This window comes from Miniopterus schreibersii, assembly GCF_964146895.1.
Source record: "Miniopterus schreibersii genome assembly, chromosome: 6".
Classification (NCBI taxonomy): domain Eukaryota; kingdom Metazoa; phylum Chordata; class Mammalia; order Chiroptera; family Miniopteridae; genus Miniopterus; species Miniopterus schreibersii.
This window is the reverse complement of record NC_138107.1, coordinates 78,710,434-78,737,798: the sequence shown is the minus strand read 5'-3', so window position 1 is coordinate 78,737,798 and position 27,365 is coordinate 78,710,434. Positions and strand designations below refer to the sequence as shown.

Below are 27,365 nucleotides of genomic sequence, written 5' to 3'. Positions count from 1 at the left end.
GGAAGGGCAGGCTGCTCGTGATAAGGCACCATCTAGAACAACTTACCCACGTGCAGTTTCCCTTGGCAATTCCCCTGTGCTTGGATCTATTACCATAATGGTTGGATTTCTATCGTCTGTTCCTTGGCAATATTTTGTAATATCAGTGTTTACAATGTTAGGATTTTTATTTTTTGGGAAGGAACTAAGAAGTGTTACAATTTATTGTCCATGAATTTGAAGAATAAAATATTCTCTTGCTTTGAGCTGTTAGCTCAATTCTGCTCATGAATCCTCTGTTCCAATTACTTGAGTCTGTATGTAGGTAAAATTCTGACATGGAGTTACATCACTGCAGATAAAATACCTTCTTTAAACCGTAAAAGCAATTTTAGGATTCTAATTCTTCAGAATAGTGTCATTTTGCTTTATACTATTTTGCAATGACAAGCAGGCTTGTAAATTTTAAACCAAAAATGATGATAGCATTTGAAATAAAATTGCTTTTTGTCTTTTAAAAATCTAATAGATACCATTTAAAAAATTGTGTGTGTGTGGGGGGGGGTGAGTGTGGGGGGAGGGAATCTAGTATCTATGGCTCATAACAAGTGCCCTTTCATTATTTCTTAGGGCCATGACCTCCTTCTGTGTAATTTTGCCTAGAGGTTCTTATGTTATTTTTGAAGAATTTTCATGACAATAGTAGGAGAGAAATAAAAGTAATATCTAGAGAGGTGCCAAATCAGGTATAGGTGTCTCTAGTCCTCAATGTAGTTTATATAGTAAAAATTCTTGATATAATTTTATAGGGTACATTATTCAACCCAGGGGATTGGGTGAGGGATAATTCTATCCCTTTAGATGAATCAAGGAAGACTTCCTGAAGGACGTGGCATTGAAATTGATCATTGAAGGATGAATACTAATGTGGAGAAACCATATTTTCTTAGCAGTAGAATTTGCCTCTAGGAAGAGCCTTGTTTTGTTTGATGGATACTCTGATAATTCTCTTTTTTGGGTGAGGACCTGAGACCAAAGAAGTGCAGGCTCTGTACCAGGTTTTTTATTTACTGAGTAGAGCAAGCAAAGTTAATATGAGCTGAATTTAGCTCTTAGGAAAATAAAGAGGATTTTTAAAGGCAGTAGAGGGCAACAGGTGAAAGACAGAAGAGGAGTCTTCAGGGGAGAGACTTTTAGGGGAGGAAGACTAGAGATCATTGGCAGTCACACTGGGATTTGGGGGGATGTTGCTACCATGTGAATCTTCCTTCTCACCCTTCCACAACATATTTGGTAAAATATCCACTTGTTATTAATGAATTCTGGAATTAGACCTACCGATGTCCTGCTTCAAGGGTGTTGTGAGTTAAATACAGGGGCTGTTCACAGGGACCTGGTCACTCACACCTTGGTTCCTATGGATAGGACTTTGTTGACAGGGAACACTAATACGTTTCTTATTCAGACTCTTAATAGAAGTTAAGAGAGCAGATGCTTGAGGCTATATTTTCTCAAGAGTGCTTAAAATGCAAATAAACTGAATTCTTAATTGGGAGTTCATTAAAACATTTAGAGGGCACAAAACAGAATAAAGTTGGAGTGGCTTTGTGGAAACTGAGGAGGCTTGCCCAGGAGTCATGGGATGGAGGACCATCTCAGCTCCGGGTGGAGACAGAAGTGAAAAGCATATGGATGAATCTGAGGAAAAGCAGTAAGACAGGAGGCTAGAGAAATAATCTGGAGCCAAACATAAAAGACCTTGAAAGTCATGATTATTTGGTTCTTGCTTGTTAGAAAAAAAGAGTCACAGAATATTTGTTTTAGGGTGACAATTTGGATTTATAAAATAAGCTTTTTAGTGCTTCTAAAAATAATGCATTCTTGTCATATTAAACCAAATAATATTAAAAAAGCATAAAAAAGAAATCAGACATCTGGGCAATCCTACCATGTAAGCTTTTTAGTATCCTTTCTAGAATTTGTTTCTGTGCACAGACCCAGGTTTTAAAGAGTAAATACATTATTGGGATGCACAGACTGCTTTGTCAGCTGCTGCACTGTTCTTACCATTGAAGAGTTTTGGTTGGAGACCTACTCTAAATGAATGAAAGTGGTTGCAGTGAGGTGCTGGACTGTGACCAGAGTCTGGATACTGGCAAAGCCCAGAGAGGTTTCAGGGGAGAAGTCAGGTCAGTACAGAGAAACTGGAAAGGACGAGAGAGAGCTGGTGGGTACACGGCATCTTAGGGGAGACTGAGGCAGCGGACAGTGATTTCCAGATTTTGAACCTGAACCTGTTGAAAAGTTAACAAAATGGAGAATTCGGATGAGTTGCCAGTTTTGATAGAAAGTTGATAGGTTTGATTTGAAATATGTATGGCTCTCAGCAAGTTGGGTGAAAATGTCTAGCAGAAACTGGAATCCCCGGGCATGGTGAACAGGCTAGGACTGGACTAGAGAAGGGGAGGGCTGCTTGAGTATTTGTTCATGCACAGAACCTTTAAACTCACCAAAGTAGGAATTACTATCCCCTAAAATTTTAGAGATAAGAAAAGACTCAACAAGATTACACCATTAACCCACACAGCTACCAAAGGGCAGAACTGAGATTTAAACAAAAGACCCAAATTCAAAACGCCTTCGGTTTTGCTAAGTGAAGTATCGAAGGGTAGAATGACTAGGGACATCATTAAAGGGAAACAGTGTTTGTCAAAATTTATGACCAAGACCTTCGCCTAGACAGTACTCGGGAGGGCCTGTGGGAGGCGCTCTCACGCCCTGTGTCGGTAGCTAAAAGCCCTATAGGAAGAGCTCTGTGGTTACAGCAGCTCTATGTTGTAACAGCCCCCCCCCTTCACTGCCATCTCCCCTCTTCAAAAGGGGCTTCCTGCCTCTTGTTTAGCTGCATGCAGGTGGTTCGCTGTGGCCGCACGCACTAGATTGCAATCCTTTTTCCCAAATAAATCCTTTTTGGTGATGGGATTGTCAATATAAGAAACATCCAAACCTGTAGAAAAATTTTACGAGTTTATTTGAGCCAAACAGATGACAGTTGCCAGGAAGCAAAATCTCAAAGGATTGAGAAAATGCTCCTGAGAATGGCAGTTTTGCAGTTTTCTTTTATATGTTACCATCCAAGGAGCCATAAGGAGGGTTACATGAAATTTATTGGTGGTAGATTAGGGAGAAAGCACAGCTAGGAAATCTCTGAGATTGGGTGAAGAGTAAAATGAAAACAAAGACTTCTTTCACACTGGTGGGTTTAGGATAGTTAACAGTTAACATTTACAGCATTAGAGGTGGTATTTGGGGAACCAGATGACAATGAGGGGTTCTATGGTCCCTGCTCTGGTAGAAGATTGTGCCCTGAGGGGTCTGGGAAAAGGGGGATTACTCTGACATTCCAAAGATATGTTGTTATAGATGCAAAAAGACAACAGACAGGCTCAGTTAAGGTAAAGATTGACCTTTGTCAGGGAAGCTACAGGCCTTGGACAAGACTACCAGCCATGACTCGTTTATAGTTAAGACATTTTCATATCAGACCATCCTAAGTGGTTACTTTCAGTCTCTGAGTTTGTAAGGCCCCCATGCAGCCTCCCCTGAGCTTGTCAAGTTTAATATGTGGCCCCCTTTTCATCCACAGAATACATAGTCAACTTCTGTTGAAGGTCAACACATACAATTTTTATATGGGGATGTGTGCCTGTGTGTACATGGGTGTGTTCTGTTAGTGTGGTGTGTTTGTGTGTGTGTGTTTTGAGTGTTTATGATGACAGACCACTGACGCTAAGAAAATAATACTCTCCCTGCACTAAACCATGTCTCTCCAATCCTGGAGCATACATTTTAGCAAGAAAAGATCATTAGACTACTTAAGTATCAATTAATTACAATTGGGATAAATGTGAAGAGAGAGAGTTAGAAGGAATTAGTTTTTAATGGGGGACCTGACTCGATCTTAATTGGTCAAGGGACATTTCTCTGAAGAAGTTACAACCTGCAGATGCAAGTCTAGATGAAGGAAAAGGGAGAGGAAGTTATTTCAGGCCGAGTGAATGTGTGGAGCAAATTTCTGAGGCGGGGGAGGCTGTGTGAAGAAGTGGGCTTTGGCCAGAGCTTAGCCTGGGGGGAGGAAACCCGGGAGGAGGCTGGGGCAGCGGGCAGGCTTCAGCTCCTCAGGGCCCGTGGGCACATTGACTGTAATGCTAGCAAGGCCACTGGAGGTCCGGGAAGCAGAGGGACAAGTTTATTTAAATGATCAGGGAGAATAGATGATAATGGTAGATAATAGTAATGAGGTGAGTTGCATTGTGGTTTCTAAGCCCACACACTCCCTCCCCGTTATAGGAGGACAGAGCCTTGCTTTCCACCAGGTGGCTTTGCCCCTCCCACTTGGTCGGGAGGAGTGCATGTCCTTGATGTCAGGCTTGAGCAAGTGACATGCTTCAGCCAATGGGATGGTGACGGGTGTGAGGGGAGCAGGGGCTTTAGATGCGCTGGCGTGGTTTGTCTTGGGCTCTTGCCTGGGCATCGGTCATGAGTAGAACATGCTCACTCAGCCACTGGTCCCACACAGACAGCCAGCCTTAAAGAAGTAAGCCAGCCCACACACCTCAAGTGAGAAAAAAGTGATTTGTGCTGTAAGCCACTGAGAGTTCACTGCGGCTTTTGCTAACTCATATAGAAGGGCGTAATAATGAAGGGAAGGAGACAAATTTGTGGTCCAAGTAAGATATAATGGTGGATTGGACTAAAATAGTTATAGTAAAGAGGTGATGGGAAAAATGGAATAGATTCCAGAGATCGGTTTTAGAATCGGTCATATGGATGACTGATTGAATGCAGAAGTAATGGAAAATGCCAAAGATGGTATTTCAACCAAAGATTCATGCAATATTGTTCAACTTTATGATCCCAAAGGCAAATGAATATGCATGGAGCTTTCAGCTGATGTATGTTAGTTTATTTGTGACTATAGAGATCATTATTTTGGTGAAGAAATTAAATAGTGAAGGTCCCTTGCTGGGAGTCCATGGCACAGGAACCAGGCTGCTGGACATTCACTATTCTTCCCCTGGGAAGCAATACCAGTCCCAGCTCAGAGGACCTGCTTCTACTGGGCTGGTCCAAGCAAAAGCCCTGCCTTTGACCAGATTGATATCTAATGTCCTGTTACGACTTTGGGGTTGTCACGGGCGTGCCAGCTTCTGCTGTTAAGAAGCACTAAATCCATCACTTTTATGAGGCAGCAGAAAACCCCAATTTATTATGTTTTCCTGCAAGATGCTTGCCTGGCTTTCTGACTAAGGCACACTTCGTGCCTGAACTTGGATCCACAGCCTAATAGCCTGGCCTTTTCTTACACAATTTCCCCCTTAGTGCTGGGTAATTCTACTGGCCACTTATTTTGTTTTGTTTTGGGTTTTTTTCCAAGGAAGCAACAAACTATTTTCTGTTCAACATTAGTGAGCTGCAAGCATCTTGATTTTCATTAACAAAGCGAGAAAATAAATGTTTGGCAGTCTAGTTGTTGAGAAAATGGGGTTGTGAACTCCAGGACATTCTTCAGTCCAGGCGAAGTCTCACTCATTCTTTCACTGATGTTCTCTCTCCACAGCCAGAGGGGTTGTGGTGTCTGTAAGGGTCTGTAAGCAGCAAGATTGCCGGGGCCTTTCTCATGGAGGCTGGGGAATTTTACCCACTTGTGACTCATACATCAGGCCTGTTTGGTCTGATTTTCTGGGTTCTGCCGGATGAATGTGTCTCTGCTAATGGTTTGTCCATCTTCTTTCAGCAGAGCTCAGCCAGTATGGATATTACCAAAAACTTTACTTTTTGACATCAAAATTAAGAAGATTAACTACAGTTCATTCTTAAATAAGGGTCTTGATAATTTGGTAAAGTTGAGTTATACAGTATCCCATTTGTCAGTTTAATTCACAGGCCCCAGCCACTGAATTAGGGTAGAGGAAAAGGTTGATTTCCTCCCCTACACCGGAGATCCACTTACCTGCCAGGAGAGGACCAGCAGATCCTCTGCCAGAAGCCCTAACTGTGGCCTTTTAAACAGGAAGAAGACAGGAATCTGTAGGGTTCGTAGTGGCAAAGGGAATTCAGAAAGTGGAATGCCACGATCCCAGATGGAGGGTGGCTAACAGAGAATCTTTAACGGTTCTTCATGGTCGGAAGGTGGCCAGAATCTTTAGTAACTGCATCCTTGTTAAGATGTAGACTTGGACTTTCTGTTTTACTTTCAGTCATACGTTTTAAATTTATAGTTTGATCACATTTTCCACTAATGCCACATTTGTCCCAGATTCCTTTGAAATAATTATGTTTTATTTAAGAAGCCTTAGCTTTATTCACCACCATTTTCTCATATGCATGGTTAAGCGTTTAAAGAGAAAAAAAAGGTATTTATAGAGAGCTTAAGACATGGTGCATGGTGCTTGGAAATGTACAATATTTTGCTGTGTAATTTCCCGTGACTTTCAAGGGACAGATACCAACCAGAATGTTGTTTGGGTGGATTGTTGTGCATAATAATCTCTTCTAGTATTATCTCACTTAGATAAATTTATGTTAACTTGTCTGGTGCTCACCTCTGGAAGATCTTCAGCATTTAATGGCCGTTCCAAATTCTGCTTCATTCATTTATTAGAAACATCTATTTAGTACCTATAACCCGACATACTGTGCCAGAGCTGACAGTGCAAAGAGGAAGTCCTGGAGGTCTTGACTCACTTTTACATCTTTAATGGGCCTGTATGGAGGCATTTGTTGAAAATTAGGTCAACGACTTATAAAATCTTTGATTTTTACTACTTAAATTACATAGATTGTGGGCATGCAAATCCAGTCCCAGAAAATTTTGGCTTAATGAATAAAAATTACCCAAAGCATTTTAAATTATTAAAATGGCATTTCATTAAAGGCTGATTTTAATACGGAACAACAACAAATATATATAAATATATCCTTAATATAGTTAAAATTATTTTTAGTTCTTCACAAAACTATTTTCATACATGCCTATTTTCTTGATCACAAGGCATCTGTTCCCACCTTTAAAATTAGAAAAAAGTTGAGTGTGTGTGTGTGTGTTTGTGCTAATAGTGTTGCCTATATGCAGTCAGAGTGGCTGCCAGCTCTGTCTTTAATAGGCCAAAAGTTATATTTGACTTTGAATCACTTATTTTTATTTTGTAGTGAATCAGAAATAAGAAGTGATTCTACATAATTATAGTTATTCTCAATTTTAATACATTCTTTTAAATGAAAATTGAAAATAATTTTTATCATTTACAGCTGTCTTCTAAGTTATGCATATTTCTGTGTGATTTTAAGACTCTGGATTAACCATACACACACATTTTAATCTTAATTTGTACATTTTTAAACCTTTAGGAATTAAAGGTATAAAGAGAATTTCTAACAGCTTGAACGTTTGAGTAGCTGTTAAGAGAGCTCATGAGAGGGTGAATGTTTTGACACTATTTTTCCATGTTCCCCATCTTCTCATGTATGAAGTTTGTTTTATACAGTGAATACTTATTACCTAAAAGACAAGCTTCCCTACAGAGAAAATATTTTATTCTTTACTTACCACTTAGTTAAGATCAAACTTGACCAGGCACATAGGATTACAGATTCCTGTTTTGGTTCAGACCTGAAAATATGCATTTTGAAGCCCCTCCCTTCAATATGATTCTCCCTTATGCATGAGAATCTCTGGTGTCATTAAATAAGTTGTTAGGTGTTGGTTATGGTAAAAGGAGAAGGGAGGTGGGTTGTGCTGAGGTAAAGAAATATCATCCTGAAGCAAGTGTTGGCCTTCCTGCCCCTCAGACACTGTAGCAAACTGAGCTCAACCCCAGCCTCGGTGTCTGAGAATTCAGAGCCCTTCTCACCATGTCAGTAACTTATGACATATTTCTTTCTTGTGGTTTTTCTAAACTTTTCAATTGATGTTTCAAAATATAGTGTATTAATAGAAATGTTGAGTTACCGTAAGGTCAACAGATGGGAAGATGATTGCCATTGAAAAATAGTTAAGATTCCCAAGAGGACAGGGCCCCCCAAGCCATGGGGTGGGGGCCCATGGGAAAGCACGGGTCAGTCCTGAGGCCTTTATTATGGTTTCCGCAGGAAGGAACAGGTGAGGCAGGGTAAGCAGGCAGGCTTAGAATGGGCTAGTTTTAACCATTTCGGGAGGTTGTGGGGTGTAGGAGCTGCCCGTGGTTGTCTGGTAACTAGCTCTGGGTGGTTAGAACAGGTGGATAGTGGCCCGGAGTTGAGAGTTCAGTAATGGAGGTGGTCGGGGCAGTGGGTTCTGGATTGGCTGGTTTGCATTTGAAAAGCTTGCTCTGACTAACTCCAGGAACTGCTAACTCTGAGAGGGTCAGCCAGCCCCAGATCTCAAAGCATCAGAATACAAAAAACCACAAAATGATATGGTTACTACAACTAGGTCTAACTCACTGCCTTGGTTCTTCCCCTTATAGACCTGGACCCAAAATATAGCCCCTTTATCAGTTTCCACAAAAGTCCCAATCACACCAAGAATTTTGTTAGGCTCAAAGTGTTATAGGAAAGTTATAAGGAGTTACAAACAACTGTGGGCGTTTTCTCTTTTCCTGACTTTTTCTCTCTCTTTCTTCCTTCTTCAGTGCAACCAACAATTTCCCCCCTTGCTTCTGTCAAGTCAAATCCTTATGTGCAAGCCCTCCAAGATCTTATCTTCTACTCCATCAGGGTTTTAAATACATTCTGAGCATTGGTGGGTCTCTTCTCCTTATGATAAATGCTTCTGTCAACTGCTAAGAAAATAAAACTTCCCTATCTCATGCTGATAACATCATAAACATATATAAACATCATACCGATAAGATGGCTAGAGGAGAACTGAAAATAACAAGAGCAAAATGTGACTGTAAATGAACCATGAAGCTGAAGTGAAGATGGGAAGTGTGGCGCTGCTGGATCTTCAGGGACAGCTTGGGCAGCATATTGATAAACAGACCGTGACTTTGCTCCCTGAGCCGGATGTGATCTGTGAGCTTATGTAGAAGGGATTTATTGTACATGCTTGTATTATCATGAGCAATTTTTGTTACCATTTGGGGGAGCCCAAGAACGGTTTGCTAGATAACATGGGAAAGGGCAACTAGGTATACGAACCCTGCCTGGGTTACAGCTGTCTCTGTTACTCCCCTACATGTGCCGTTGGTGAGCCTGGGCCAAGTGAAAAACAGAAACAGCCTATGAGTATCTTTAATTATCTGCCTTCGTAGGACATGTGTCATGGTTAACTTTATGTGTCAACTTGACTGAGCTGCAGGACGTCCAGTGAGGTGGTCAACCATGATTTCTGGGTGTGTCTGTGAGGGTATTTCTGGAAGAGATTTAGCATTTGAATTGGTAGACTAATACAGATCGCTTGAGGAAGAGCGAATTTCCTCTCTGAGCAGGGACACTCATCCTCTCCTGCCTCCGACATCAGTGCTCCTGGTTCATGGACCTTTGGACTCAGATTAAATGACATCACCAGCTTTCCTAGGTTTCTCTGGAGAACCCTGACAAATGCAACATGTGTAACTGGAAGCAGGGATTTCTGGAATATGGAATAAAAGCTGTGTAATTTATTTGCTGTGTTCCCTTGGGCCTGCCTCACAATCTTTCCATCTGTGAAGTGGAATAATGTCTGTATCCATGATGGTGTGAATTACGCCAGAGTGTGTTTAAAAGTGTTTAGCCTCGAGTTTAGTACCATTGGTGGTTACCATTCTCGGGTTAGATTGAACTTAAGTACAGTGATAACCTAAATCTCAGCGTGATAAACACTAGCATCTGTCGGAAACTAATTGGCACAGTATTTGTTACAACATTCAGACATTCTAAAGACAGAGGAAATTGGACAGAGATTTGCTTTTAAAAATATGTTGGCCTGTGTCCTTGTTAGCTGCAAACTTTTGAATTGAACTGGAGGGGTAATCAAGCCATAGGGGATGAGATACTCTTCTTGATGGAGCCAGGGCTGCTGATTGTTGTCCAGGTCTCATCAGCATCTGATTAATGGCGCTTTAAGAAGCCAGAGGGGGAGAGAGAGTGAGAGAGAGAATGCCTAGTGGGGCCATTAAGAGCTCTTGAGAAAGGTCTGCCAGAGAAATTCACTGATTTCCATTCAGAGAAATCAGGAATTTACTGCTCAGGCATCTTGATTTTGCCATAGCTACTTCCTTCTTATTTCTAAGTTATTATTAAACACCTATTAAGCTCCCACAGTGCACAGCACAAAGCAAGTAAAGAAAGGCCTGTCGTAGGACAGCTTCTGCTTTCAGGCCCTTCTTTATCTTTTAACCCAAAGCCTAGGCTTACCCAGAAATATAATATCATAAGAGGATACTTCTGGACCTTTCCCTAGTTTTTCTGAAATATAAAAAGAAGTCATATTAACAAATAAAATTATCAGTGTGTTTGGGGCTCACTCATCACTGCCGTCAGGATGTGGAATGGGCTGGGAAGGAGAGAATGGAATAGACACCGTGACCCATATTCTATTGATTCTGAGAGACTGAACGTGAACATGGACAATGGCTGGACCATGTCTAAAAATAGAACTTTGACCTGCAACCCGAAGCAGCTCCTCATCTACAGTAAACAGTCCGGGAAGTGAAGCAATAGCTTCTGTAACAATTGGCCCCAAATGCCCAGGACCTGATTAATAACTGACAGCTTCCCTCATTTTTGATCCCATGTCCAACTTAGCACCAACCAAGGAAAGTCCAATAGGCACCCTAGTGAATCAGAGAGCACTTTTAGCCGGCCTAGGCTTCCCCTGGGCCCACAGCCTCCACCGGGGCACACCTGAAGCCTTCCCTTCTTTGCACTATAAAGCTTCCCCACTCCTCTGCCTGACTGTGAGTCTGCCACACGCAAGAGATGATGGCTGACTCCCTTGCTATAGCAAGTTCAGAAAAAATATCCTTTGCTTTCCTCATGTGGTCTTTAGTTATTTCCACAGTTCTAAGAAGGACCGGAGGGCTGAGTGTGAATGAGTCCACACAAATCCTTCCCCACCGCCAGGGAAAGATGCAGTGACTGCCATGGCTGGTCAATGGCATCTGTGTCATTAGTGGGTGAACATAAAGATCGGAGTGTGTGGGCAACCAAGCTTCATATATTAGCAATGAACTCGGGGACTGGGTATAGAAATGGCAAAAACAACCGCAGAGAGGGTCTCTGGGGAATTGAGATGAACAGCCAATAGGTTCAAAACACAAAACACAAACTGAACAGCACTTTCAACTGTTCAATGTGCTGCTGTGAGATTTTAAAACATTACTCACTTTAACCATTTTCTGACAATATTTTTCTAACGTTTAAACTGCTTGTGACATAGCTTTGAAATTCATTTAAAAGGATTTTCCCTCTGCCTTAAATACATCAAAGCAAGGCTTCAGGCAGAGGGATAATTCAGGGAATTTCACTCCTGTGAAACTCAGTTGGGAAAAGGTAAACTCACAAAGGGAAGTGAAGGTACCAAGCAAAACCGTTAGGGGCTACGAATGACAGAGCATTTTCACTCTGTTTCACTTGCCCAAAGTAATTGTAGAATGAGCCAGTTGTGATTAAGACCTAATAGTGGCATAGATCTTCCTAACCTCACTGATTTTCAGTGTTAACTGAGCTGTATTTCTTTGTTTATTCTATTGATCCTTACTTGTGTACTATTAGCCACAAAGGTCATTGCTGGAATGCTAGGGGCCCTCACTGGGTCTTTAGGAAACTGGAGGCTCCCCTACTTACCCACGTAGACTGGTGGTTCTTTTTTTTAAATATATCTTTATTGATTTCAGAGAGATTAAGGGAGAGGGAGAGAGAAACATCAATGATGAGTCATTAATCAGCTGCCTCCTGCACGCCCCCTAGTGGGGACTGAGCCCGAAACTGGGGCATGTGCCCTGACCGGGAATCGAACTTCAGTCTCCTGGGTCATAGGTTGATGCTCAACCACTGAGCCACGCCGGCCGGGCTAGACTGGTGGGTCTTAATTCTGCCAGCTCATTAGAACCATCCCACTTCAGGCCTGTTAAATCATAACCTCTCAGTGTATGTTTAAAAATAGCTCTCGGGGTGATTCTAATGTGCACAGAATGTTGAAAAAACACTCTCCTAAGAAGCATGATTTCCTACTCAGTAAATGTCACCTTGAATTGTGTTCACTTTGTTGAGGCTTGTGAAAATTTAGTGAAATTACTTTAACCTTGTCGATTTTAAAGTAATGGAAACACAGATTTTACAAACGGGTTTCCTGGAGCCTTGCCTGACTTGCTCAGTGCTGCGTGTCTCGGGATCCAAGCGTGATAGTGGGAGAGGTCCCCAGACCTGGACTAATGCGACAGTGGAAGACAGAGTCACTTTTCCTCCTTGTGGCTTCAGTCTTCAATATGGAAACAATCAATCACCTGGTGGAGAGGCAAAGAGGTGGAGAGGGATCATATGTTAAGTTGGTTGTGTGAATGGCCAGTAACAATGCAATATCACATGCCTGCTCTGGTAGAAAGTCTAGTGTATTTTCACCATTGCCGTGACCACACAAAGGATCCAGGACCTACAGGTGTGGTGGCGCCTTTGTGCTAATGCATCAGAGAAAGCCTTAGGAAACTGATTTAAAGGCATGGAATCTGTAATTTTTGCACCTCCCAGCCTCAGATTTCAATGTAGAAATATCACAAAGTGACTTTATATGAGGGACTTAGTTTTCCAGAGTTCATGAGATCCCAAATGAAGTACCATCTCTTTCAGAATAGAGCAGATCAGAATTGGGTAACTAGATTGTTAAAACCTGCTGTACCTGGGCAATTAGGGGAAGAAAGCTAGGTGCTGGCTCCTTCACCAGGCTCTCCTGCCGCAGAAGAGGGTCTGCCCTCCAGGCTTCTGTTGACCGGACCTCTCCTTGAACAGATACATGTGGAAATGGTATTTGAGACCTCCTACGAAGTGTATAACTTAGAAAGGGCTGTGTGTTCCGGATTTACTTTGAATATGTTTTGTAGAAATGACCGCTTAAGACTCTCTCTTAATTTCTCCCATCCCCTCTAGTTGGCAGAGCTCATTTTCCTGTTAGACGGCTATGGCTTTCTTTACTATTGAAAAGATATAAAATATTCTTGTTGTGCTTGCACTTCTCACTGATCTAGGAGAAAAATGTTTCAGAATAATATAGACTTCTCACCCTTTCTCAAGGTAAATAAGTGCCCTAAAAATATTATTTTGTATACAACCCCTTTAGAGCTGGAGAAGATGCCCCGGAAGCTGAATTGTGTTCCTGTTGCTTACCATTAACTGACGACTACTCTTGCAAGAGCGCAAAGATTGTGAGTAAAATTCCTCCAACATTACCACTGCTCTCACCATTCAGCAGATTCCCAATTATCTTTTCTAGTGGAATATGGACACAGGTAAATGAAACCATAAAGAATATAAGGTTGAAAAATTTTAAATTTGTAAATATTTTAATACTCTTTACTTTTTAGGGCAGTGCTAGGTTTACAGCAAAATTGACTGGAAGGTGCAACGATTTCCCTTATACCTCTGCCCCCGCACATTCATTGTCAAGGTCCCCCACCAGAGTGGTGCATTTATTACAGTTGATGAACCCACAATGACTCATCACTTTAACTCCTTTGTGGAGACTAGTGAGGATGTGGAGATTTTGTGGGGAGAGTAGTGAGGCAAATTGGAAGGTGCAAGATGGGTTAGGAGGCTATTGCAGGGTCTAGGTGAGGGATGGCGATGGCTTGGACAGTGGTGGTTGTGGTGGAGACAGAAGGAAATGAACAAAGAGAGTCAGTTGAACTTGGTAATGGATCAGAAACGGGGTGAAGGAACAACAATCACAGGTGACCATGATATGGACATTTACAGGAGAAGGAAGAATAATGGCCAATTATTTTTTGTTTGGTTTGTTTTATGGAGAAAATTTGGTGGAATCAGTAGATATGTTAGACCTGTTAGATTTGGGAAGTTAATCAATGTGGTCGTGTCCAGTCAGCAGTTGAATGTACGTGTTTGATCCTAAGGAGATTGGAGCTGAAGACTTAGATCTGGGAGTCATCAGAAAATAAATTGTATTTAAAGTCAAGGGAATAATTGACATCATATAAAAGAGAGACTATAGGGAGGAAAGACAAAGGTCTGCTCTGGGCCCTGGCAAAAGAGGAGGGGACAGGCTAAGGCCTGAGAAGAGTGGCCAATATGTTAGCAACTGGTCACTTCAGTGGAAAGGACATTGGTCAGATGGGAGTGGGTTGAACATTAAAAGGCATGAGGAGGCAGCAAACATTTCCATAAGTTTTGCTGTGAAGGGGAGAAAGAAATGAGCAATTAACTGGAGGGGGTGAGAGGTCAAGGGAAGGTCTATTTATTAAACTTTATAACAGAGTTACCAGAGCATGCTTATTTATGGTTATGCATGTGAATTGGTCAATGTTAGTGTCAAACAGCAAATAGGGGACACTTAATAATATTTATAGCATTTTATTATGATAAATTATGTAAATTTCTATGTCTCAGAGAATTGCAAACTCCTTGGGAGAAAAGATATCCTTCATTAATTGTCAACTATGTCAAGCCCTTTATTAGGTACATTGTATGTGTGATCTCATTTGCTCTTCACAAGGGTCCTATATGGGAAACATAATTTTCTCTATTTAATAGAAGTAATTCAGGCTGAGCAACCAACACACAATAATTTGGGTGGTGAGTGGGAGGCAGAGTTAAGATTCAGGCTCAGATCTGCCTGCCTCTAGACCACACGCTTTCTCTTGCTCCCGTTCTTTCTCACTGTTTTCTGCTGTGTATCCCAGTGCCTGCTTAGGACAGTTCCATATCAGTCACTAACTAACCTGAAACTCAATAATGATGAAATAAGTAAAACAATGCTATAGTAATAAACCTTAAAAACCTGCAGTTCAATTACTCTCTCATTCTCCTGTTTGTGATAGTATATTCTATTTGTTGATTTAGAAGCAAATGAGAAGGCCAAAGGTGTCTGTTGAGTGTTGGGATTGGGAGGCCATCACTTTCCTAGGTGGAGACAATGGGCTCGTGCAGCAGGCAGAAAATTGAATGGGAAAGAGAGAGTGGAGAGAAAATACAGATGGCATTGCAAGACATTTGATTATAAAACAAATGAATTAGGAAGACATAGTTAAAGAAGCTGCTTTGTTGTGTAAGATACCTGATCGTGTTTATGTGCTGAAGGGAAATTGTTTTAAAGAGTCAGTGAGAGATGTGGAATTCCAGACTTGGAGAAATCAGTGTAGTCTGGGGAAGAGAAATGAATTTTAAACGATGGGTAGGATTTGGCTATGCTAGGATTCAGCCTCAAAACCTGAGGAAAAAGTTCCTATTATACTGATAGAGATTATGCCCAGAGTACTTAGAGTTAGTACTGGGATCCTGCTTAGCAATTTGTTAGATGTGTGACACTGGGCATGATTCTGGGTCTAAATTTCCTCAATTTCAGAAGGCAGTTTGCAGTAGGACCTTCCTCATAGAGATCTTAGGAAGATTGAATGAGATGGCTTCATTACCTAGATGTCAATATAAGGGGCCTATGCCTCAAAAATCTAAGGAAATTTGGCTTAAGCCTTTGCTAATGTTACAATCTGCAGCAGTCTGAAGGCTTTCTGCACACCTCTGTGGTCTCCTGGGAAGTCACAGTCTGGGGTCACTGGGCTCCCCTCTTCTGTATGCTCCTTAGCTGCCTCTACCTTGCGCTGTACTGCTTCCATTGAGGACCCTCTTCTTTCTCTACCATCTTCAAAATAAAAAAAAAAAAGACTTTAAAAAATGTCAAACACAGTTAAAAGCTGTGATAAAACATCTTTTAATGACTTTTTGGAGAGCTGGTAGGGAGGGGAGTGGAGGGGATTAGAGCAGCAAGTTCAACAGCCCCGAAGGGACAGTCAATTCCTGCATCGTTTCCCTGCTGCATTTCATAGTCTCTGAGTCTTGTGTATCTCTTTATGTTATCTCTCCCTTTCCCTTATCCCTTCTATCTCCTGTTCATTTCCAGGAGTCAGATCTCCATGGTGGATCATGCAGAGAAGCTTTCTCTCTTCTCTGAGCTTGGAAGACAAGTAAAAAATAGAGCCCTAGTAGGGGCTTTCCCCTTTCTCATTTATTAAGCCATTCTTCCAAAGGGAGACAATTCTTCTAAGAGAAACCCAGGAGCCAACTCTTAAAATCCTCTGACATTTATAAGGGACTTGAGTAAGGAAGTCTAGCTGTTATGAAGAGGAACATGAGCATTCAGTTCCTGTTCAAGGCTGGGTTCTGGTAGAAGAGTGGGGAAGAGTTAAGAGTTCTTTTTTATTCCATTTTTGCCATGTTTGGGTACTCAACCCTTAAACTTTCTCCCACACTCCAGCCCTGTCTTTTCAGTTGCCAATTTAGCCTTACTTCTGGATGTCCAGTTGGTATCTCACAGCTACACCATTTGTGTTTCAATAGCATGGGCCATTCTCTATGCTATACTACGTCAGAGTTCTGGATTGTTACTCTGGGGTCGTAGCATAAGCTAATATAGTGGTTGATGGCAGGGGGGAAATGGAGAAGAGAGATGATTCATTTCTCTTACCTCAGGATACATATGTGGCATTCTTAATCTTTTCTACTCAGAGATAACTGTTAGCCAATTCCAGTCACAAAATGCGATCAGGGACTTACTATGTCATAACCTTTTTTTGTGTGAGTTTCACACAATCTGGATCTGATCCCTGGGTAAATGCCATTCTGATTCCATTAAGGTTAAGTTTCAAACAGACAGTAAAGGGCAAAGCAAGAGCTGAAAGTAATTACAGAGAAGAGCGCACATCTGCTCCACCAGAGTGTCCATCTTGCTGCTGATGCTGAAATGGATTAATCCTTTTTCAGAATCGGTTGAGCACCTTGAACACTTGGACGCTATTAAATGTCAAGATGGGTTCATTTTGGAATGAAGGATAACAATTAAGGTGCCCAAAATAAATCACCCCAATAAAAAATACATTTCTCCACCTCTCTGGGATCAGCTAAAGTGTTCTTGCTGAGAACACAAAACACTGAACTTTATCTTAGAAAAAAAAGCTTCAAATGTAAGTAACTGGGATATTGGAAAAAATGATATATGGTTCATTATATGTAGAAATGTAACCACATTCATCTTCATGCTTAGGTCACTCTCTAGAAGTAAGTTGCGAGTTTCAGGCAATTTACAAAGCCCTTCAAGCCTTTGGAGAAACATTGAGTTGGTGTTATTTATGGTTTAAGGGCTTGGTGTTTACATGATGATAACAGGAGGCACATCTTTTCAGTGGTTTATCAACTGGAGTGGCCTTAAGGATCTCCCCTTTGAAGGCTACAATGACTTTTTCTCTAGATTAGGTGTTCAGAGTTTTATTTTATGTGTCTTATAGATCCAGAGATAGGGGTTTAACCATGGCAGTACAGAATATGCTACTACTGGAGATACCACCTAATTGACTCCGTGATAATCTACCATTATCCTAAAAGATCCATTTTTTGTCACCCAGTTTCTTCCATTTGGCAACGTTCAGTTTGTTCTCTGTATCTATGAGTCTCTTTCTGTTTTGTTCACTAATTTTTATTGAATGACTGAATAAGTCAATGTGGTGAAGGCCTGGGGTGGAGCAGGAACTAGGTGGAGGGAGACAGATGGGGAACATCTGTAATACTCTCAAAAATAAAGATGAGAAAGAAACTAATTTTGTCTTTAGAGGTAAATAGACATTTTTTTTCCAAAGACATCAAAATGACCAACAGGTATATGAAAAGATACTCAGCTTCACTAACCATCAGGGAAATACAAATCAAAACCATGGTGAGACATCACCTCACACCTGTTAAATTGGATGTTATCAAAATTAGACAAGTGTTGATGAGATCGTGGAGGGTAAAGGACCCTGTGCACTGTTGGTGGGATTGTAAATTGGTGCGACCACTATGGAACACAGCATGTAGGTGCCTCAGAAATTAAAAATGGGACTACCACATGATCCAGCAATTCCACTGTGGAGAATATATCCAAAGAAAACAAAACACTCTATTGAAGAGATATCTGCACCCTCATGCTCAGAGCAGCATTATCTACAGAAGCCAGGACATGTTAAGAGCTTAAATACTGAGTTTCTATCACAAGGGAAAAAAACATTTTCTTCTTTTTTTTGTTATCTATGATAACTAAACTTACTGTGGTAATCATTTCACAATCTATCTAAGTCAAATCATTATGCTGTACACCTTAAACTTATACAGTGCTCTATGTCAATGATATCTCAATAAAACTGGAAAAATGTAAAACGTTTAAAGTAGCAGCATTAAACTTTATCACTTTTTTATTCATTCATTTATTGCAACCACACTTATTAATAGGGGAAGGGATTCAGTCATGACATGTTTTATGATTTTTATTAAAGAAATAATCACAAGGAAATTGTATTAGGGAAATAATACAAATTGATTAACCTGTCAGTCACATATATTGTCCTACAATGATACCTGGTTGAATCCCATTTTATAGTAATCCATACATTAGTTTTAGATAGATAGATATAATATGCGACCAAGACTTAATTGTTGTAAAATGAATGTAGGGATTATTTTCTTCTGCTTTATAAAAATAATTGGGACAACTGATGAAATATAACTAATGTCTGAAGATTCAATAACAGTATTGAATAATATGTGTTAATATCCTGATTTTGGTAATTAGAGAGTGGTTATGTCGGGTGAAGGGGCATCACTGCTGCAACTTATTCCTATATGGTTCAGAAAAACAATAATTTGTACATATATATAATATGTATGTGTATATATGAATGTATTTATACACACAGAGAGAGAGATGAAGTACACATTGTAAAATGTTAACAGTAGGCGAATCTGGGAACAGGATATGCAGGAGGTTTTTTGTACTATTCTTTCAACTCTCCTATAAATCTGAAATTATTTCAAAATAAAAATGACAAAAGCAAGTAATAAATGGATCAGAAAAAACTTCCCACACTAAAATTTTCCTCTACCCACTCTCCACTCTTTTTTTTCTACCCACTCTTTTGTATAATTTTAATACCAACATTTATTTAATACTTCTAATAGAAAGGAGAGACGATAGTCTGCAGATTAGGGTTTTTAATTTATAAATTATGTGGTATCGTGGTTATGAGAGCATCAATAAAAAAACATTTCAATGGGATGTGGCAAAGCGAAAGCTAAAATTAATCGTCCTTTTATTTAGCATCACTGCTCCGCAAACTAATTAAGCATTCACAACCATTTAAATTAATATTTTGTAATGAATATTATCATGAATCTGCATTAAAATCGTTGTTAATTCAATATTATGATTATTCACCGAAAGCCTGAAGATCCCACAATGTTAATTTTCTTATTGATTTGCACATTCGATTTGTACCAAACATATATATGAATAGTCGTGGTTTATGCAGGGCTCATTGACTTTTATTAAGCACTTCCCATCTGCTAAGTGCTACCTACAGGATAGGAGCCGGTCGCTGTTTATTTTCCAGGTGCTTTCCTAAGACAGTAATAAAGACAGCTTGAGCAAGGCTGGCACTGTGCCAGCTCTTAATAAGGCTGCCGCCCCCCCTTCTTCCAGATGGGGGGAGAGGGTGCGTGACACCTGCTGCTTGGGGATGTCACAGGAGAGCACAGGAGAGCACGTGTGCACCGCCTTCCTCTAAGCAGCTTCCTCGGCTGTCGTCTCTTCTCCAGCAAAGTCATTTGTTTGGGGCCGTGCAGTCATTTAGAGGACATTTTTCTGTGTCTCACCTCAGGATGGCTTTGCCAAAGCCCGGAGCCTGGCAAGGAGGCTGGGTTGGCTTTGGCCGGAGCCGCGAGGCAGACGGCAGCTGTGGGAGGCAGGAGGCTTGGCAGCCCTGGGCAGCGGGGAGACGCTCAGGCCTCAGGGGATCCCCTCTCCCCCATGGCCACCGTGTCCCTCGGGACACTTACTTCCTACAAAGGCTTCTCCCTGAATAACCTAAATCTCACAACTGCTTTTCCTCTCGTTAACTCCCAGGGGTGTAGCTGTGCGCTCTGCACCCCTTTCAAAGTCTGCCTACCTGCATTCGCGCCTTTGCCGTGCTTTGGGGTGTCGCCCCAGTGCTCAGTCAGGCAATAAAACCTGTTTTTCTCCTGCTGTTCCAGGGAAAGAGCTGTAGAGTTCAGTGCTTCGGGCTCCAGTTCCAGACCCTTCCTTCTACTCCAGCTCTAAAACCTTGGACAAGCATTTAAACTCTTTTAGCCTAAGCCTTCACCTCTCTAAAATGACAAAACATCAGCAACAACTGTTACTTCTCTCTCTACCTATTCTCTTTAAGACCTTGCCTTGGGATCCAGATCTTGGAAGAAACTAAGACACAAACAATTGGGAGATTTCACCAATCTCATTATATCTCTCAGAAGATGGGAGATAGATAATGACTGGGTTAGATTCAGGCAGAAGAAAACTCACACAAGCATATAGACGTGTTCCTACCTAACAGAACGGATCTTCTCCACACTCTTCCCTCCCACCCCTACCCACTGTGTAGATGGGCAGCCTTTAAGTAATTGCAGGCAAATGGGAGGTGACTCCTCCAGTGTCTGGAGTGAAGTTCAGCTCTGTGCTTGGGACGGATGGGTCTACTCCAGTTACTTCAGTTTTATACACCAATGGGACTAGAGGCAATAGCGCTGAGTTCCACCAGATGGCCACAAAATACTGCAGACAGGAAAGACTTAGGGAATGAGTAGAATAATTAATTGGGACCGCAAAAAGGATAAGAGTATAGAAAATGTGACAGTTGAAGGCTCCCCTAAAGAAATTCAGGGCCACAGGAGTTGTGTAATTACACAACCTTTTATGGTGCCCCTGGGAATATTGCCAGATGCGTAATTTGAATACAGAGGAAATTTTCAAAGTTTTTTCTGTGTATCAGGTTTGTTCAAAACTCATTTGACTATTAGGACTTCTGCAGTTACTATAATACCTCAGTAGTAGTAACAGAAGTGGGAATATTTATACCCCTGAACTTTTCATCTGCTCTCTAAGTGACACATACATTATGAGTGTTCAGAAAAATGCTAGTTTTTATAATTGCATATGTCATACACATCACTGACTACTGCCACACAAAAAATATGGCCCCTCTGAATGCTGGATGAACGCACTGAAATTACTCCAGCACCCTTCTGTACAGAGTTACAATAAGTTGAATCTACAGATATAATATAATTGACATTTCCCACAAACTGAATATTCCCCAGTGCCAGTCATCAGTGGTGGCCCCCCGACCTTGGGCTACGCAGAAATGACAGAGCCGAGTGGTAAGTCTGTACTGTTAGTGCTTTCAGTGGAGCCGGGGCACTCTTTCTCCCTTTTCCCTCCTGTAGAATTTTACAAAGCGGTGGAGGGGTGGGTATGGACACTTTCTGTGTTTCTCAGCCTAATTACAGTTGAGGACACTTGCTAGAAGCGAGAGAGTGTTACTGAGTGAGAAAGTAATTTCCACATCTACACTTGACTCAATTATAGTTTAAGGTCACATTTGCCCATGCCAGATTGAAATGCATAAACTGTTCATCCTTGGAATGTAAGAATCTGAGCCTGTAGGAGCCGAGGGAGGGCTTCATATATAGACAAAATATAGACAGTCTGTGGATCTCAGGAACCAAATGTTTACATTCGCAAATTTGAAGTAGCAGCCACAAGAACTACCAACAAAACAGCCTTACTCTCTTCATTTCCTTTATGTCTACTTGCTAGCCTGGTGGATGCTACTGTACCTGGGGTAGACCAGGACAGGGCTTGGTTAGTAACCCTCTGTGTCCTTGCTGGTGGATGACTGTGCCACATGTCTGATTGACTGAGAGCAGTTATTAGCTATTTAGCTAGATCATTAGCCACCTGACTGCTTAGGTTGTGTAGCTGCAGGCATAATTTCTAAGCAGCTTCCTCCACCTTGCTGGGGCTTTAACATCAAAATGCAAGCCACAGAAAATCAAACAGACATGTTCTGGTATCAAGACTCCGTGGCTCTTGTTTTATATACTCACTCAAAGGGCTTTGATGAGGGATGTTTTGATGACTTTCTTTCTAAACAGTTGGAACTTCCATATAAATGATTGTTCTACAGCTTTAAAGGGAATTCTGTCATACCAGCTCACAAGTTTTTTTTTACTCAACTCTAATTACATAAATTGTTATATAAACAGATGGCTGTTACACCAAAGTCTACTTTGCTTGGGAACTCAAATTTTTCTCAGTTCCCAAACTGGGACTGAAAGAAACATCTTTTGATGTTACTAAGGAACATTTTATGCTGTCAGGATGTGAGGAGAAAGGCAGTCATCAATCAGGTTCCTTTGCCTTCATGCTCCAAGGAACAGAGAGAAAAGACCCAGAAGGGAGGGCACATCACAAGGCTGGCTCAACCCCTAAAGGAACTCTTTATCTTGGTTAAATTAATTCCTTTTCCCAATATACACACTTCTGTCAGCGTCTCCTCCAGAACCGTGATAAAAACAATAGTGTATAAAAAGATTTTCTTCTGCAGAGTGTTGTTTGATCTTCAAAACACAGTCATGAAAGAGGGAAAGGAGAGCCTATGGTCTTCCATTGGGTAAATACTCATATCTCAAAGCCACTGAGCTAACACTGATTCATTCATTTACCCATTCATTCATTCATTCATGCATGCATACATGAAACAACTGATTCTAGTTATCTACTATGTGCAAGGCACTGTGTTTGTGCTTCTACAGAATGAAGACTAAAAACAGACGTGAACATTGCCCTCAAGAACTCATAATCTAGTTGAGAGAGACATTAATTAATTAATAATAAATTTGATAATTATAAGCCATGATTAACTTATGATTTGAATAGGAATTAAAAGAATATGTAGGAGAAGTCCTATGAAGGATCCCTTTAAGAAATGAATTTTGGGCTGGGTCTGAATAATGCATAGGGTTTACCTAGGGTAGAGCAGGTAAAGGGAATATGTGAGCTGGGAGAAAACACATTCGACTTTGTGATCCTGAAAAAGACCCACTTGGCAGGATCTCTGAGAGGGAGAAGGCATGGAGGCAGATGAGAAAGGAGACAGAGGCAAGGTGTCAGATTGGGAACAACCCTGCTTGTCTTGTTTGTTTTCTTCATTCTAAGAGCAATGTGAGAGCATTAGATGTTTTATTTGAAAAGACACAGAATCAGATTTGTATTTATAAAAATAAGTCTGGCTGTAGGGTGAACAATCAGCAGGAGGGATCAAAAGTGGATGGAGAGACCAGTTAGCAGGCATTCTGACATCAGTTGCTTGTAGAAGAGAAGACCAGGGTTTGATTTGGGGACAGGAAGCCTAGGGCAGGCTCAGAGTTTCTAAGTGTCTACTAATATGTGGAGCAAGGCAGCCCCTGCTGGGGGTTCAATGTTTTGCAGAACTAAATACTTGCTACCTAAAACATAGTTATCTGAATCTGAAATTATTACCAAAAAATAGCAGAAAAGTCCATTTACTCTTTACAGTAACTCTAAAAATTTCCAGCTACTTCTGATCAGTGATGTGATACTTTTGATAGTTTCCAAAGGAACCAACCTTTTCATCTAAAAGCTGAAACCCATCAGTAGTATTTGAAACTTATGTTCAACAAAATAGATTTAAAAAAAAAATTGCATGCCATTGTAAGGTGTAGTCTTCTCATTAGAAAATGTAGTAGTTTCTATAACTTCTTAATGCTTTTTCCCTATCTCAGACTGCTAGAAAGCCAGGTAGAACTGATATTGCTGTTACGATGGCCTCTAATGAGCAGAGGTCATCACTGGGTGTGTGAGTTCCTAGAAAACAAACTTGAGAAGATGGATTTCATCATGGTGTTAGCTGGAATGGCATGAAAGATAAATTAGGTAGAAAGCAAAAAATGATTAAGAAGCTAGTGTTTTAAAGACGATTGTGTGGAAATATGTGCTCAGGCACCCTTGTTTATCATTACAACTTGTTCTTGGCTAACACAGAATTGCTTGCTGTTCTCTGGAGTTCTGACCCAGAAACACAAAACAGATTTTATGCCTGGATGATTCACTTCTTTAACAGTGTGAATTCCTTTCAGTCATTACTTTTAGGTAAGACAACAAATGAAATAATACCACCAGTTATGTTTCAGTCTTTAGGGAAATGGTGGATTGATGATTCTCTTGCTTTCTTAAATTTCAACCTCAAAACGAGAGGCTAAATGAAACCTTACTTAAGTTTCCAGCTTTGTTTTAAGAGTGAATAAAACCAAATTAGTTACCTTTGTTCAAAACATTCTTCCAATTATAGCTGACTGCAGGCTGAATGAGCTACCTACATTTGTTGAGAGCTGACTGGTGCTAGAGGAGTTTGAACATGGGCTAGACAGACAGTTGGCTTATATGCTATAGCTAGGGTTCAGACACCAGAGTAGTTAGATTATCTTCAAAGCTGCTTTCAACTTCAGGACACAGGTTTAAGTAACAAGGACTAGCCTTGGCTGGTGTGGCTCAGTTGGTTGGGCGTTGTCCCACGCGCCTAAAGGTTGCTGATTCGATTCCCAGGGCACATGCCAGGGTTGCAGGCTTGGTCCCCAGTAGGGGGCATGCAGGAGGCTCTCACATCAATGTTTCTCTCTCTCCCTCTTTCTTCCTCTCTCTCTAAAAAATCAATAAAAGTATTAATAGTAATTAATAATGAAGACTATCCCATGCTAAGAGACAGTGCTTTGATTTTTTTAAAAAAGGAAAGAGATATTTTAATGAGCTTTTGTTTTTCTGATGGACATTTACCTTTGTGCCAGTACTATACCAATTTTTGGCCCACAAATTGATGGGGCTTATGTTAGCTAAAAGGATGATAGATCTTAAAGCACATGTCAAGACACCACACTCAGTTTTATTTCTTATGGAGCTGTCCAGCCATTGCCAAACAACCCATTCAGACATTGCTTTTCACAGATGCCCTCAAAGCTATTATTTAAGGCATAGCAAAAAGAAGAAAAAATAGCTATAGCTATAGTTTAAGACATAAACTATCAGTGCAATGAAACAAAGAGTACGGATAGTGTAAACTGGAGACCAGAAAGCTGACTGTAGATATTAATGCTGATCTAAAACCAAAAAGATTCATAAAGCAAATGGGTTTTTGTATTGTCTGTCATTTGGCTTCAGTGTATTTCTGCTTTCAATTGCTGAATGTTGCTGTTTTTTTCCAAAAACATCTTTTCGCCAAGTGTTTGTGAGGGTTTCATGCATTATGCTTACTAATGAGCCAGAGTTCCTCATTTTGCCCAAGCAAAGATTATATGGAGTACTTTTTTCATTTTACACTAACAACAATTTACTTAAATAAATAGAAAAAAAAAAAATAGAGGCTCTCTTCATTGGCACCGAGGACCATGATCAAACGTACTACATTTTAACTGCCTTTATTGTTACCTGCACACACTCCTTAATGAAAAGTAGATCAAGCAAAGAAAGTGAGCTCTATTTCAAAAACTCTGTAATCCAAGCATTAACAATGGCCATTATATTCATCATGTAGAAGACATTTTTTAACCTCATTGCAAACTATTGTATTTTTCCAACACAATTTCTTTAAAGCCTCAAAGTTAAAGGTGGAAAAAGATTGCTGAATGATATTCTGTGAACTAATTATATTATTTATTATTATTACCTCAGCCAACAGTACTACTTAAAATGACAGTGAATCTGAAATTATCATTTGCAAGTTCTGTACAGCTGTCTTCCAGGAGAAAACGTCCATGTGCACAGATGCAACATAGGAGCTGTTGGCTGGGTGTTCATAGTTCCCCAGAGAGAAAGATGAGAAATAGGGTCATCAGCTTTTTATAGTGCCTCCCCTCACAGGGAGTGTGCATTTTTCTATTGAGTGGCATATGAGATTCGCTACTGGGCATTTGTCTAATTGCCTCAGTGAATGTCTGTGGTTTGGTCCTTACTTACTTATCCACATATCTGTGTATGATCTGATTATATTACCCATGAAGAAACGGAAGCATTGGACTGGTTCCAATTTAGGGACTATATATGTGTGTTTTCTGTCAGAAAAAGAGAATGGATCTTAATTTTTTTAAATGATGATATTGTGTACAAGTTATCATTGCTGTATAATAAGTTATCCCAAAGCTTAGCAGCTTAGAACAACAGGAAGCAGTTATTATCTTACAGTTTCTGTATGTCATGAATTTGTGAGTGGTGTGGCTGGGGCAGTTTCGGCTTGGGGTCTCTCATGAGATTGTAATCAGATCTTGGCCTGAGCTGCTGTCATCTGAAGGCTTGACTGGGGCTGGAAAACCCATTATTAAGGTGATTCATTTCAGTAAACTGTAACAATCAGGTTACTGAATGAATATTCCTGATGAGCGAGACCCAGCATTTGGTAAACCTGTCAATGGCAGCTACCTGGTATGCTCTTCCTGAAACAACCACCCATTTTGAACTTGAATTAGTGTGACATTTGGAAATAAATAAGTTTAGAAATAAATAAATAATACCTCTTTGGGAAGTATGCCTAAATTAATTTTCTGAATATTTTCCGGCTTAAGAAACAAACAAAAAACTAAATAGTTTTTTTCTAGATAAAATAGGCCTTTTAATTTATTTCTGGTCTCAAAGTGAGGAATTAAAGAAATCTTTAAGGGCATTTCTCACCACCCCCCAAAGGATATAAAGAATCAATGGAGAAGAAGCGATCACAGACAGCCAAGGTTGCTCTGAGGGCAATGATTTACTAGTGCTACCATACACTGGGGGACTAAACCTTTGCCAGTTAAAATGCAGAAAAGCTGAAACAGAATTCTTCATTAGTCCACGCAATTTTAAGGGGCTAGGTTGGTCCCAGAACACAAATACTTTTAACTTTCAATGGAAGCAAATGCAAATTTTCTCTGGCCCATGCTCAGTATTAGGAATAAAAAAGGACAGATAACTACAAATATGGATATTTAAAGCATAGTAAGTAAATATTTATAAGCAACGGAGGTTGAAAATTTTGAAAATTTATGAAATGGATAAAATCCATACATAATAGAATTTATCAGAAATGACTCAAGAAGAATGCCTAAATTGTACTATAACCATTAAATAAGTTGTGTCAATAGGTAACATTTTTTCAACAGAGGAAACACTCTGTTGATATTGTGTACAAGTTATCATTGCTGTATAATAATTGCTGTATAACATTTTCAGTTGGTGAGTTTAAAAATTTATTAAAAACACCATATTTTAGCCTCAGTGCTTTTATGAGGAAAGTACAATGTGCAGCAATAGAAATGAC

The 27,365-nt window shown here is 40.4% G+C and overlaps 1 protein-coding gene across 1 annotated transcript in view; it reads left to right on the top strand.

Moving 5' to 3' along the window:
• EPM2A (EPM2A glucan phosphatase, laforin) overlaps nt 1-9,625 on the top strand; it is a 92,473-nt gene extending 82,848 nt beyond the window's left edge. The window contains exon 4 of the mRNA XM_081140885.1: nt 8,652-9,625. Coding sequence (XP_080997011.1) covers nt 8,652-8,755 — 104 coding nt within the window. The 3' untranslated portion in view covers nt 8,756-9,625. The remainder of the gene's footprint in view (nt 1-8,651) is intronic.
• Nucleotides 9,626-27,365: the final 17,740 nt, after the last annotated feature.